This window comes from Buceros rhinoceros, unplaced genomic scaffold (assembly GCF_000710305.1).
Source record: "Buceros rhinoceros silvestris isolate BGI_N320 unplaced genomic scaffold, ASM71030v1 scaffold12076, whole genome shotgun sequence".
Classification (NCBI taxonomy): domain Eukaryota; kingdom Metazoa; phylum Chordata; class Aves; order Bucerotiformes; family Bucerotidae; genus Buceros; species Buceros rhinoceros.
Window position 1 is genome coordinate 27358 of NW_010418117.1, and position 13370 is coordinate 40727.

General features: G+C 44.1%; 1 protein-coding gene across 1 annotated transcript in view; it reads left to right on the forward strand.

The window, feature by feature from the left end:
• Positions 1-13370, forward strand: part of LOC104495448 (nebulin-like) — a gene marked incomplete at both ends in the record, with an annotated part of 45312 nt that overhangs the window by 27354 nt on the left and 4588 nt on the right. Inside the window, 18 exons of the mRNA XM_010138415.1 lie at positions 34-138; positions 692-796; positions 907-1017; positions 1677-1787; positions 2115-2216; positions 2346-2444; positions 3075-3173; positions 6140-6250; positions 6399-6503; positions 7292-7396; positions 8677-8781; positions 9182-9292; positions 9743-9853; positions 10596-10709; positions 10856-10960; positions 11405-11509; positions 11704-11808; positions 12231-12323. Of these exons, the coding sequence (XP_010136717.1) occupies positions 34-138; positions 692-796; positions 907-1017; positions 1677-1787; positions 2115-2216; positions 2346-2444; positions 3075-3173; positions 6140-6250; positions 6399-6503; positions 7292-7396; positions 8677-8781; positions 9182-9292; positions 9743-9853; positions 10596-10709; positions 10856-10960; positions 11405-11509; positions 11704-11808; positions 12231-12323 (1902 nt within the window). The remainder of the gene's footprint in view (positions 1-33; positions 139-691; positions 797-906; positions 1018-1676; positions 1788-2114; positions 2217-2345; positions 2445-3074; positions 3174-6139; positions 6251-6398; positions 6504-7291; positions 7397-8676; positions 8782-9181; positions 9293-9742; positions 9854-10595; positions 10710-10855; positions 10961-11404; positions 11510-11703; positions 11809-12230; positions 12324-13370) is intronic.

Sequence of the window (13370 nt, forward strand, 5' to 3'; positions counted from 1 at the left end):
TTCTTTTATCTGTGATTTTTTTTCTTCCTGCAGTACGATTACAAACTGGACCGGGAATTCCTGAAGGGATGCAAACTCTCTGTCACAGATGATAAAAACACCGTGTTGGCCTTAAATAATGCCATCTTGGCCAGTGATGTAAGTACCTGAACACTCACCTTTTTTGTTCTACCAGAACTTTACTCACTACATAAACTACTTTATCGGCATGCTTGGATTAAGAACGAAAAGTTGTTCTCGGTCCCACTTCAATATTTGACTTGTTGATTTCTTTAACAAATTGGCAATATCTGAATAAATTTGGCCTTGTGAACATCACTGGGCTAGTTTATGGATTAAATAAATACTCAAAGTTAACGCTGCCTGAGCGCCCTAGACCTTTGGTACATCTCTGCATTCTTGCTATTGGGATGAAAATATTATCTGGAGAAAACAACAAAAAAAGATGCAGATATAACTTGTGCATAACACAAAGTATCTTTAATAATAATTAGAAATATATATTAATAAAATTCCAAGTGAGAGCTATAGGAATATACAGACTGGAATGAATTTATCGTGGAAAACATCAAAATATGGGATTTTCTGCAAAGTTTTGCACTAACAAGCAAGCAGAGCTATAGCAATTTCTTTCTAGTTTGCTGCAAGACGAGAGAGACATTCTTAAAACGATCTCTTTCCTTCCTGCTAGATAAAATACAAAGAGAAGCACAACAAAGCTCGAGGAACGTACCTCGTTGTTCCAGATACGCCTCAGATCCTCCTGGCAAAGAATGTCAGCTCTCTGGTGTCGGAGGTAAACCCCGGGGGAGTTGGTTGGTCAGTTTAAGCACATCCTTCTAACACGGAGGAGCTGGGGCAGGGCTGGGGCTGGCGCTGCTGGTTTTCACCTGTCTGTGCTTTCAGAACAAATACAAAGAACACAGCAAGAAGCAGCTTCCACGTGGGTCTTACACAACCCTGCCAGAGACACGAGACACTGTTCACGTCAAAGAGGTGACCAAGAACGTCAGCGAGGTGGGTAACTAGGGGGGTAACCACTGAGGGGGGGATTGCCTGCTGCCTGTGGCGGGGTTATACGTACAACAACTGTGTGTGTAACTTAGTTATACACACAATGTGTTGTACACACAGTCAGAGCCTCATCGTAACACGCCCCAGGAGGGAGAAAAGATTAATTCCTCCCTAGAAGGAGACTTTGACAAAAAGCTAAACCCGGTTTACTGGGAATCTGTTGAAACGCCCTGGAGAAAATCGTCATGTGGGAGTGCTAATGGGTGTCCTTACACAGTAAGAGCCGCATCGTAACACGCCCCAGGAGGGAGAAAAGATTAATTCCTCCCTAGAAGGAGACTTTGACAAAAAGCTAAACCCGGTTTACTGGGAATCTGTTGAGACGCCCTGGAGAAAATCGTCATGTTGGAGTGCTAACGGGTGTCCTTAATCCAGATGTTACTCACAGAACAGTTTAAACACAAACTGTTATCTCCAAACAGCACGCTTTCGTAATCTAAAGTGCAAATTATGACAAACAAGCTGGGGACATACATTTTGAGTCGGAGGAGGCTGCATTTTACCTGTCTTAATGGGTTCAGTAAGCTTATTTCCAAGTTTCAGTAGCATTTTCCTCCATGCAAAATGAAAAAATCACACATGGCCCTTTCTGCTCTTAACAGACAAACTATAAGAAGAAGTTTGTGAAGGAGAAAGGCAAGTCTAACTACTCTATCATGCTGGAGCCTCCCGACGTGAAACATGCCATGGAAGTTGCTAAAAAACAGAGTACGGTAAGTTTGACTTGTCTTTTCATGAATCAAGAGCACATGTAAACAAATTCAATAAAAGTCATAAAGGGTTTCTTTGAAAATCATATTTCTACTTAATCACACGGTAGGATTTAAAGCAATCTAGTGCGAATCACGTCTAGGAAATGCCTTCAAATACAGACAGAACTGCACGTGTTTATTTTTTTATTTGTAGATGCCCAAAGCCATTCCTTGTAAAATTATTTTAAAAAAACCCACCCAAACCCATGCACTTTCCCAGCAACATGGCTGTGTCCTCATGAACAAGCCTCAGTAATTTTCTTCCTTCTGTCTGTCATCACGGATTAGATTGAATACAAGAAAGATGCCAAGTCAAAGCTCCACTACACACCCATCGCAGATCGGCCAGATATTAAGAAAGCCACTCAGGCTGCCAAGCTGATTAGTAACGTAAGTGGGTTTTGAGCCTCCCCTGTATAATCCTTCAGCAGAACTTTCACTACGAAAACCAGCATGGTGACATAACTAAAGGGGAATGTCCTCACTACTAAACTATCCCCTTTTCCCCCCCTCTGTCAGATTGAGTATAAGAAGCGTGGAGAAGCTGGCCTCGGCGTGACCATGCTGGGGCGTCCAGATATTGAGCTGGCGAAGGAGGTGTCCAAGCTGACCAGCCAGGTAATAAGAATCAGCTGGTGGAACTTTGAAGCCGTGGCAGAGATGAGACATGGTATTAACTTACAGAGGAATACGAATGTTCTACCTGGAATTATTTCCAGGTTTGGGGATAAGGGGGTATTTTAAAGGGAATGTTACAGTAAAAACTGAATCCCAGTGCAAGGAGTTCTTTGTTAAATAGTCTTTTCCACTGACTTACTACATGTCAGTGGCAGAGCTATGGAATCTCCTTAAAATGAGGCCGTGACAAGACCTTTCAAATACTAAGGCTGAAGCGCCAGCTGTGTTTTCTTTTTTTAGCTTTTCTGGGTGTTGGCTTGGAAAGAAGCAGCCTTTTACCTGACTTATTATCCATCCTTTATGAGATGGACATTCCCTTTCTTGCAGCCGCTTTCTTTGTGCCTTTAAAAGAATCTTCTGGGTTGAGGTTGACATGTTTTATTAATAGAAGCTTGCTTACGTTCATCCAAGGACCACGTTCTCCGCTCAAGCTGAAGCATGTCCTTGCTACGTTCTGAGACAACTTTCCCACCAGGACCTCGGTTCAATGTGGTTCTTTCTCACCCCTTCATGCTTCAATGCTGTAATTGTTTTGTGTTTCTGATCTTGCTTTCTTGCTGCACATTGTAGGCAGAATACCTCAAACGACACATGAGAGGGCACGGAGCTGCATCTTATGATACCCCATGGATGAGAACCTTTAAGAAAGCTAATATGCTAAGTAGTCATGTAAGATAATTTGAAGTGTCTCTTGCTTGCATAATTATCCTACAATTCCAAGCTGTTAGAGGGTGTACGATGCACCAGTTGCGCTGGATCTTTTTGTGTCGAAGGTGTTGAATGCAGCAAAACGTGTGAGACTGCTCAGTTGGATGTGAACTTCTGGATCTTTCCTCTGGAAAGACAATGCATGGGAATTCTGTGGGTGGGGGATTTGTCCGTTTCAGAAACACCGCACGAAGCTTGAAACGTAGTTATGCCCTTCATAACGGTTTTGGAACGTCCAGTGTTTTTAATGGACGTTTCCAATGTGAAAACTCACCCTTTTTCACCACCAAAAAGTAAAACCAGACATCAGCTTGAGCTGGTTTTCCTGAAAATGTGCAAAAATTGAAATACGTGTGCACCACAAACCCGAACAGTGGTGCTGGCAATTTTCAGTGAACAGTCACACCACAGGCGTAACGTTCACACTACAACTTCCTCTTAACTACTCAAACTTCCCTTTAAACCTCATTTAAACCATTCTGTTGACACTGTGCTGGAATGGCACGTTGGAAGCAAAGAGAAACAGCGATAGTTTAGCCCCTGATCCCAGCTGAACAGAGACAGCATCTCCAAACCTCTGGGAAACAGAAAACCGGTGGCTGCACGGCGGGTTGTGAAGTGGCGGCAGACTGACCGGTGAGGTTTTGGTTTTACACACGTATTTCCAAAGGCAAACGAGAGAGGGTGACGGTTTCTCCACGTCTAGCCATGACTGCTGCACGTCACTGTCGCATGATTGAATGTCAGCCACCGTGTCGGTCAGGAAGCCCAGGAATCTTTCCAGTAGGACCAAGGATTCTTGATTCTGATGCTGAACAACTGTACAAGAAAAAGAAGAAATGACCTTTGTGGGTGATACTGAGACCCTCCTTCTCCAAGCCTGTGCTCCAAAGCCAGCCAGGTCTTCTCTTGATCCTATAAACGTGCCTTGATGAGATCATTTAGATTATTTTGGTTCTGAGAGAAAATTCACTGTTGTAGAGGCAAAAAGGGAGCAAGGAATAATTGGCATAATCTTTTAACTTTTTTTTCCATCAGGTGTGTCCTCTCCTCTCTTAAACTTCTTTATAAAGCTTTATGTTCAGTTTGTCCACTTGTGTTTTTTTACTTGGATTTCTTCTGCCTGTCCGGTGTTTTGCTTTTACATTTGCATCTTACTTTTACATTCTTTATTTCCGTGCTTAAAAAAAGTGAACTCTTTGGCATGATGGTCTGATCCTGACCCTGTGTTGCAGAGCTTAACAGATTCGCGTGCACTTCCGCTTGGTTTACGTTTCTGTGAGGTCAGACCCGAGGCTGTTCCCTTACATCCCACATGTTACTGTTCTTTGTTTTCTTACTGCAGCTGATTTGCGGCTTTGCCTGTTTCACTGTGTGATTTTTCTGAGTGCTGGCATGTTTTGCAAAGAAAGAGCAACAGCATGAACCATGTTGTGCTGAATGGGCAAGAGTCTGGCAGTGAATTCAGAGTGTGAAATGTGATTGTGAGCGTGATTTAGTTCTGCATTCAGTCATCTTTCCTTTATTTACTAGTATAAAATTATCTGTTTCCATTTCAGTAATTGTCATAGAAAAACCTCTAGCACGAGTCAGCTGTTCCTCAGCTTAGTTACCAGTTCTTCAGTGTTTCACTTCTTTCTTTTCAATTTCCACGTAAACATTGCTTGGGAGATCAGGGTTTTTCTGAAGAACCTTTAATGCTTCTTCCTCACCAGCCACAGTCCTGTATTTTCTGCATGCTTTTTATGGGTATTATCTAGGTCCTGGACAAGATAAAATTCTGTCAGAAAGCCTGATGGCGTTGTTCAGGTCTTGTTTGTTTAGTATAAAATGTCTCCAAGGAAATGTGGGTTGGTAAACAGAAAGAAACGCTGCCTCTCTTGTGTCCAGAGCAGGCAGAATCCTACTACAGGGAACACACAACAAGTGCTCAGAATTTTTCTACTGATGTTTACTCTAATGGTGATGAGCCCAGTCCCAACTACAGGACCCTTTTGGATAAGCCACAACTTCATCTTTAGTACTTTGAGTTTTTCTTGCACTCCAGTAACTCTTCTGAAACGGTTTTATGTATCTCTGATAGCAAAAGAAGTGATAAACCCCAAATATCCCTAATGGAACCGTCCCTTTGGTAGGTTGACGAGGAAGACTGAGGAATTACCCTTCAGCTGCACCTCAGCGGTGGGATGGGATAAGTCATGGTGGGCAAAGAACTTGCCCTCATTGAAGGAACTCTTGTTCCCATCAACATTTCTGTGCCCCCAGCCTGGGTCTGCTGGATCGCCGTGGCTTTTACTCTGCTGTGGGTTACCTTGCTGGTGCTAGCGCGGTCTGGAAGAGTTACTAAACCTCTTGTGGAATTTCATTCCTAGTAATTAACTGGGCCACTGCTCTGTTTGTGCTCATCAGCATCCTTCCTCCTCTCTGCTCCTTTCGGGACACAATAAGCGTGTAACAGTATATATAAAAGTATTTGGTATGCTGCCATCTTCTCTGCTCTTACGTCTTGAGCTAGTTTTTAAAGCTCATATTTCTCCAAGAAGTACCTAAGTTCTTTTAAAGACTCTTGATATGTGCGTCAGGTTTTTGTCTCTTTTATCTAGTTCCCATCAAGTGAAAAGTTCTTCACCTCTGGGGGTCAGAATTTAGCTGGATGTTGTTGACGTAATTCTCTTGATTGTGCCTGTGATTTATTACAAAGTGCACAATGAAAAATTGCGGGTGGTGTTCTGACAGTACAGATGTAGATTTTTCTCTCCGCGTCAGGTCATCTTTAAAATAGCCTTTATTCCAGTGGACGCCTTCAGGTTACTCCTGGTTTGTTCTTCTGCTTACCATCAGCACTGCAGCAGGGTCTCTTTGCCTCCTGCGGCCAAACAAGTGAGTACTCAAGACCAGTTGTAACTCCTGGTTGTTTTTTGATTTAGGTGAAATACAAGGAGAACTTTGCCAAGGAGATGGGTAAAAAGCCAAAGTATGATTTGAAGGAGGCTAAAATCTACAAGACCATGAAAGATGCTCACAACATGGCCAGTGAGGTATGTTTGCTTACGCTTTTCCCTTCGGGAAATGAGAAGTTCTGTGTTCCTTTCACAAAACCCTCCTTTATGTTATCCAGACATCCAGCATCACCGCTGTGGTCGGCAGTTTCCTTTTCTGACGTTGTTTCTCCTTCCGTACCCTCAGGTGAAGTACAAGGCGGATCTAAAGAAGCTCCATAAGCCTGTCACCGACATGTCAGAGTCGCTGCTCATGAACCACGTCCTGAGCACCAGCCAGCTCGCCAGTACCGTAAGCTCGTTAAGCCATCCCGCACCCATTGACTTTTCCGTTCCTACGGGTTCCCTTCCACACTGATCTCTGCTAACTGCTCCCGTACCAACGGCTCCCGGCTGCTCTTCTGGGGACATCACCTGGTAGTGATCTCTTCCTCCACTTCCCAACGAGCGTTTCCTAGTTAACCAGCAGCTCTGCCACGCTTGGCCTCTGGGAAGTGAAACCTTCATTAGCTGTAGAACTGCTAATATTTTAAATCCTCTAATAAGTGCTGGTGGATTGATTCTTGGTTCCTTTTTAACTGATTGCATTACACTAACAAATACCATTTTTTTTTTTCCTTTTTATTACTTTTTTCTTTACTGCTTACTGTATTTCCATTTTTTAATTTTTGTCTTTTTTTCTTTTCCTATTTATGTTTAACACCCCCCTGTTGTAGCTGTACAGCATTATGCCTAACCAAATACTTGATAATTTTACTGAGAAAATACAAAAATTGTTATTGCCTGGTACAGCCTTTTCATATATCATCTGTGTTTTCTTTTTTGTTTTTTCTTCTTTTAATCCTGCTTTTTAAAAATCTTTGCTGCAATCTTTGTCAAAAAAAAATATAACTGTTCACCTTCATCTTTAGAAGTGATATCTGCTACGAGGCGTTCAACTTCTTGGTTTTGTTCTGCTTTTTGTATTTCTATTTTCTCTTTGATGTTTCGTTGAAGTGTTGCTTTGATTGGACCTAAGAAGCAAATTTGCTGAGGCATTTTTTTTTTTATTGAGATAATTTTTTGACACCTTCCCTTCAGTACCAGTACAAGAAGCAATATGAGAAGAGTAAGGGTCACTACCATGTGGTGCCAGATAATCTTGAACAGGTTCATCTAAGGGAGGCATCAGAACTACAGAGCCACGTAAGTTGGTCGAGCGTTTCTTGTTAACCCCAGTACCAGTTTCCATCACTGAAGTCATCCCAGCAAATCCCCCAGCACAGCCCAGTCTCTGAGCCTACCTGCTTTTTGAACACCGCACACCCGCGTAAACAAGTCCAGGAGAAATATTTGCACACTTGCAAGTTTAGAGCACGCATAAGGCACCCGTGTGAGTTCTACCTGCTAGGGTAGACCTCGCAGTCACGGGGGTCTGCGCTGGGCGGCTCTTTTCCCACAGCATGATGTAACATCACCGCACGGCAGCAGGGTCTGTGGAAAACAGGGCTTGGTGAGCACGGGAAGTGGAAGTTGAAAGCAGCAGTGTTCTTGCTGACGGTGTGGTTTTCAACTGCTTTATCCAGTCTAGCCTCAGGTGACACAAAGGAGAGCTCTGCTTTCGGTTCTCTTTCTGCATCCAGAACTGCTTGATCCACAACAGGACCCACTGGTGCTGTTCACTGGCATTTTTTCCCTCTGCTACACAGCAAATGGTGAATCACTCCAGAGACATTCGTTCTCTGATCTGGTCTCTAATCTGCCTCATTCCGGGTTCTATTCCAAGTATTTATCGTCTGTAAAGCAAGAGAGAAATTACTGTTAGAACTCGAAGGGCCGTAGCTAATGCTCTGCTGCATGGGAGAGCAAAAAGGTTACAGAGCAAAGGACTGTAACGAAATGGTTGTTAATCAGTTTGGAGATACAGTCAGTATTTCTGGCCCCACTTTGAGATCAGGATCTGTCTCAGCTGAAGACGTAGCATTACCTCATGCAGCAGACTGGAAACTGATGCCCTAAAGGCTGGTTGCTGTAACTAGAAGCAAGAACATCTTCATCCTTGTGGATGCTTTGCTTCCTGGACCCCCATGCACAGAATTAGTCAGCAAGCGGCTAAACCACATCCTTCCAAGCTCTGCCACAGCCCGTTAACACAGCCCACCTCAGCCCGGGTCCCGAGCAGCCTTCAGGGTAGATTTTCAGAGCTACCTGTCCCGCCTCTTGCGATCAGTAAAGCCTTGAACACTGAGCAGACACCACTTACTCTCTGCACCAGGAAATAAATCAGTAGAAATTAAGGCCACACGTTTTGCTGCAAGGCTGACCCTTGATTATTGGTCCTGAAATGTAAAATATGGGTTTCAGGAAGGTAAATGTTATTAGACACCCACTTCTTACCACAGCTCTGTTGACCCAACTAGGCACATACTCATCAATGAGTTGCTTCTTTGATTATTTAGGAGGGTGATTGTTTTCTTTCTTTTCAGGTGAAATACAAAGAAAAGTATGAGAAGGAAAAAGGAAAACCTATGTTGGACTTCGAGACTCCAACGTACCTCACTGCAAAGGAAGCTCAGCTCATGCAGAGTGAGGTACGGTTCAAATCGATGCTGACAGGCTAAACAACTTCAGAACTGGTTTTTTAAAGTTAAACTTTCTCAGCGATTTAGACAGGCAATTCTTTGTGAAAGATTACAGCGATACCACATTTCTTTGTACCGGTTATGAAATGCTACATTTAAAATTCACCAAGCTCTCCTGTGTCATGATGAAGTTCTTGTTACCTGTAACTTTTCGAATTTCCATCGCGAGTACTGAGCTGTTTCATGGGCTTTAGCAGAAACGGGATTTATTGCCTTAGGTGCCCACGGCACTGACCGCCGCAGATCGTCACGGTGACATTAATAGCAAACCACGGCAGCTTTTCCCATAATTAAAAATAATGGAATAAATATTTGCTATTTTGCTTTTTTTTCTTTTTACTCTCAATAGAAAGAATATAAGAAGGACTTTGAAGAGTCCATTAAGGGCAGGAACCTCACTGGCTTGGAGGTCACACCATCCTTACTGCACGTCAAATACGCAACCAAAATAGCGAGCGAGGTAGCCGTTACTCCGTGCCTGTTTTCTCTGCGAGTTAAACACCTCCACATGTCCTCAGCCGCATTTGTCCTGCACCGCTTTCCTTCTCCTAACCGCTCACATCGAGCACGTTTACGAATATTTCGTGTGGTGATCTCGTTTGATTTCATTTATTAACCGTATTGGTATCTGCTGTGTTCCCTCCCCACACCCAGCAGCCTGACTGCTCCAGGGCAGGCCGTGACGCCTGTGCCTTTCGGTTTGCCTTGATCAATAGTTACTCTCCTCTACTCCGTTGCAGTGGCTCATACATAACCCTATACAATCTTCTTTGTTGTTTTTAAAAAACTCTTTTTTCTTTTGGAGCATTTGGAATTTTTTCCTTTTTTCCCTTAATTTTTGCAACAAAGCTGCAGAGCGTGGAACTCTCTTCAGCCTGGCGCTGCAGCTTCCGTTTTCTTTCTGCTGCAGAAAGAGTACAAGAGGGATCTGGAGGAAGGTGTCAAAGGAAAAGGACTAACAGCTTTAGAGGAGACTCCAGACATGTTAAGAGCGAAGAATGCGACTCAAATCCTGAACGAGGTACGTCAAAGGCTGTTTGGAAAATGCCTGAAGGGATGTGACAGCCTCCAACTGATACACGCTTATGGCTCTACAGCACTAGTATGAACTTCCTCATTCGCTAGAAACTCTTGAGTAGAGAGGGAAAAAAATGTGTGGGGGTGAATAAGGGGAAAACGGGGCGCTTGGGCTTTCAAGTGAGCTTTGTTCTAGCCTTGCTGATACCACCAGGAATATAGGTGGGGAAAAGTATCTTTTCAGCGTTACTTACAATTTGGCTTGTTAACAAACTGCTGTTAAGATAAGCATCCTCACGGAGAACGGCAGTTTTGGAGTGATTCGAAGAGCCTGTATTTTATTACCAGAATCTTCCAGACATATTCAGCTCGATTCAGCAGAGCTGGCATAGAGAGGTATGAAGTATACCCATCTCTGCAAAATAAATCTTTGAGACCTCAGTGGCAGATCTCTTTGGGAAGAGTGGCTGCTGCAGCACCCATCACCTAAAGGAACTCACACTGGGGGCTTACTGGTGTGATAAGGAAGGTTGGCCTCAGTGCAGCTGCTCTGTAGCGTGGTCGTTTACTTCTGGAGTGGGGCTGTTTGTCCTCAAGTACACACTGTAATGGCATCATTTCTGAGATTAATTGTGAGTTTTTATTAGTAGGATTCCTGGGCTTGGTGTGCTCATGCAACTAGCTGGAGTTGCTAAAGGTATTGCAGTCACATTGACGAAGCATCTATTTACTGTCTTCATCTGCAGAAAGCATACAAAAAGGCCTTGGAATTAGAAATCAGAGGAAAAGGTCTGACAGAACTGGCCTTGGAGACACCAGACTTTGTGAGAGCAAAGAATGCCACCGACATTGCCAGCCAGGTCTGTGTGAATACCTCGTGTATCACAGCTGACAGCGTCTTTAAAGGAAAATTCAGATCTATTAACAGATTGTTTTCTGATTAAACCAAATGAAAATCGTTGCCAAGATATATTAAGGCACCTAAATGTGAGCTTTTCCCCCACAGATCAAATACAAACAGCTGGCAGAGATGGAGAAAGCCAACTACACCAGCGTGGTCGACACTCCGGAGATTATTCACGCCCAGCAGGTCAAGAACCTCTCGAGCCAGGTATCTGGAGTGAAACAATTTAACCGTCGTTCGTGTGGGAACCCTGAGTGGATACTGCTCTGGAGCACCTAAAAAACTACCTGTCACATCACTCAGGAGAGACATCGGAAAAACAAACTGCTCTAGAGCGGTGATGTGGCATCTCCTACTCTGAAATTCCCCTGCAATAGTGACATTAATTTGTTTTAATACTGTCTGAAATGAAACCATTTCTATTGCTTTTGCACCACCAGAGCTAATTTGGTTCTAAGTAGATTTAGCTTAATTTTCCTACTCCTTAATAACCTCATGTTTAAAATAACTCTTACACTGAGGCGTGACCTGAATTTCCGGACACGGAAGGACTCCCTTTCCACAGAGATGGGCAACAGGCAGCACGAAGTAACGCCAGGTGGTTTGTTCCTGCTTTGGAATTAATGGAGTGTATTGTCTGTTTTCTATCAGAAAAAGTACAAGGAAGACGCCGAGAGGACCATGCCGTACTACGTGCCTGTGGCAGACACTCCAGAAATGCAGAGAGTCCGCGAGAATCAAAAGAACGTTAGCACGGTGTGTACAGAAATAACATCAAGTAATCGAACACGGTCAGCTCCTTGCGTCGTGTCCAACGTCCACCGCTGAGACTTCATTGTTTCAGAGACGCTCTGGCACCTTTCGCGGTTTTTCAGTCAGTCTAGTTAGGGATCTCCAGTTGCTGATTTAAATGAAAAATGCCGTTAACAGGGACACAACTTCTTCCACAGCTCCAGTATCAGTGGGACCTACAGAACAGCAAAGGAAAAGTCACCGTGGTACAAGACACACCCGAAATACTGCGTGTGAAAGAAAACCAGAAGAATTTCAGCTCGGTACAGTCGTTTTCCGTTCTCAGCCCCAAAAATACAGTTTAATATGTTGAAGAGCCCAAAGTAGTTACTTTATTACAGGCAATTATGTTCTTGAGCTGCTTAAATGAGTATAAGAACTTTTTCAAACAAAACTGATTTTATTCTAAGCAGATTTGGCTGGGTTTTGACACCCCTGTTTATCCGCTGGTGCTGTGGGGTGCCCTGATCGCGCTCTTTCACGTGCACACCCACAGCTGGGACCCGGCTGAACAGTCAGTAATGTTGCTGTTACTAGCACCGCCCTTTCTCTTGTCCTGTTACCATGGACGTGGTGTATTCTTGCTGTGTTGCACATGTCTCCTGTCGATGAACAGCGGTTTGTTTCACACCTCTGTGTAGTGGTTTGTATGCTTAACCTTGTTGTCTTCATTCTAAATATTTAGATTTTATATAAAGAAGATACTGGGCCTGGAACTACTATTGAAAAGACACCAGAGATGCAGAGAGTTAAACGAACCCAGGATGCAATCAGCTCGGTACAAAAGATTTGTTTTTAAATGTTCTACTAGTGTTAATCCAACTTGAAACAACATGTATCTTTTTTTTTCCCCCTCCCTCTTACTTCTTTAAATGCTGCTAACGGCGATTTGGCAATAATCAGTCCAGCTAAGGGTGACTTTCTAAAAGTTTTTGCCTCTTCTTGTTACTTGAACAGTAATCCTTCTAACGATCCGCGCTCATTTCATCACTCACAATCCATTTCTAAAACACAGAAGCTCCTGCTGTCATTTTAATCATCTCACCCCCAACGCTGCTGATTGATTGAGCACAGACCCAAAGAACCACCCAGGTTAGAAGGGGTCCCTTCAGATGGTCTGTCCAGCCCCGTTGCTCCATCAAAATCAGCTCGAGCAGGTTGCCCAGGTCCACATCCAGTTGAGTTCGGTGCGTCTCAAAAGATGAAGACCCCACAACCTCCCTGGGCAGCCTGTTTCAGGGTCTGACCACCCTCACAGCAAAAAAGTGTTTTCCTGTGTTCAGACTGAATTTTCTGGTTTCAAATTTGTGCCCACTACCTCTTGGCCCGTCACGGCGCGCTACTGAGAAGAGCAGCTCCCTCTTCTCCATTCCTTCTCACTGGGAAGTTGGACGTATTGATAAGTTTCCCCCAAGCTCACTTTCCTCCAGGCTGAAGAGTTCCAGCTCTCTAAGCCCCTTCCCCTATCAAAGATGCTGCTGTCTCTTACTCATCTTTGCAGCCCTGTACAGGACTTGCTCCAGTAAAACCGTATCTTTCTTGTACTGGCAAGCCCAGGGCTGGACACAGCCCTCCAGGGGTGGCCTCTCCGTTGCTGAGCAGAGGAGAGGATCGCTTCCCTTGACCTGCTGGCAACGCCCTTACTGCAGCCGAGGATGCTGTTGGCCTTCGCCATGAGGATGCACTGCTGGCTCATGGTCAGCTTTTGCCCACCAGGTCCCTGAGGACCTTCTCTGCCAAGCTCCTTCCCAGACAGCCATCAGCATGTACCCCAGCCTGGGGTTATTTCTCCCCAGCTGCAGGGCTTTGCGTTTCCCCCTGCTGA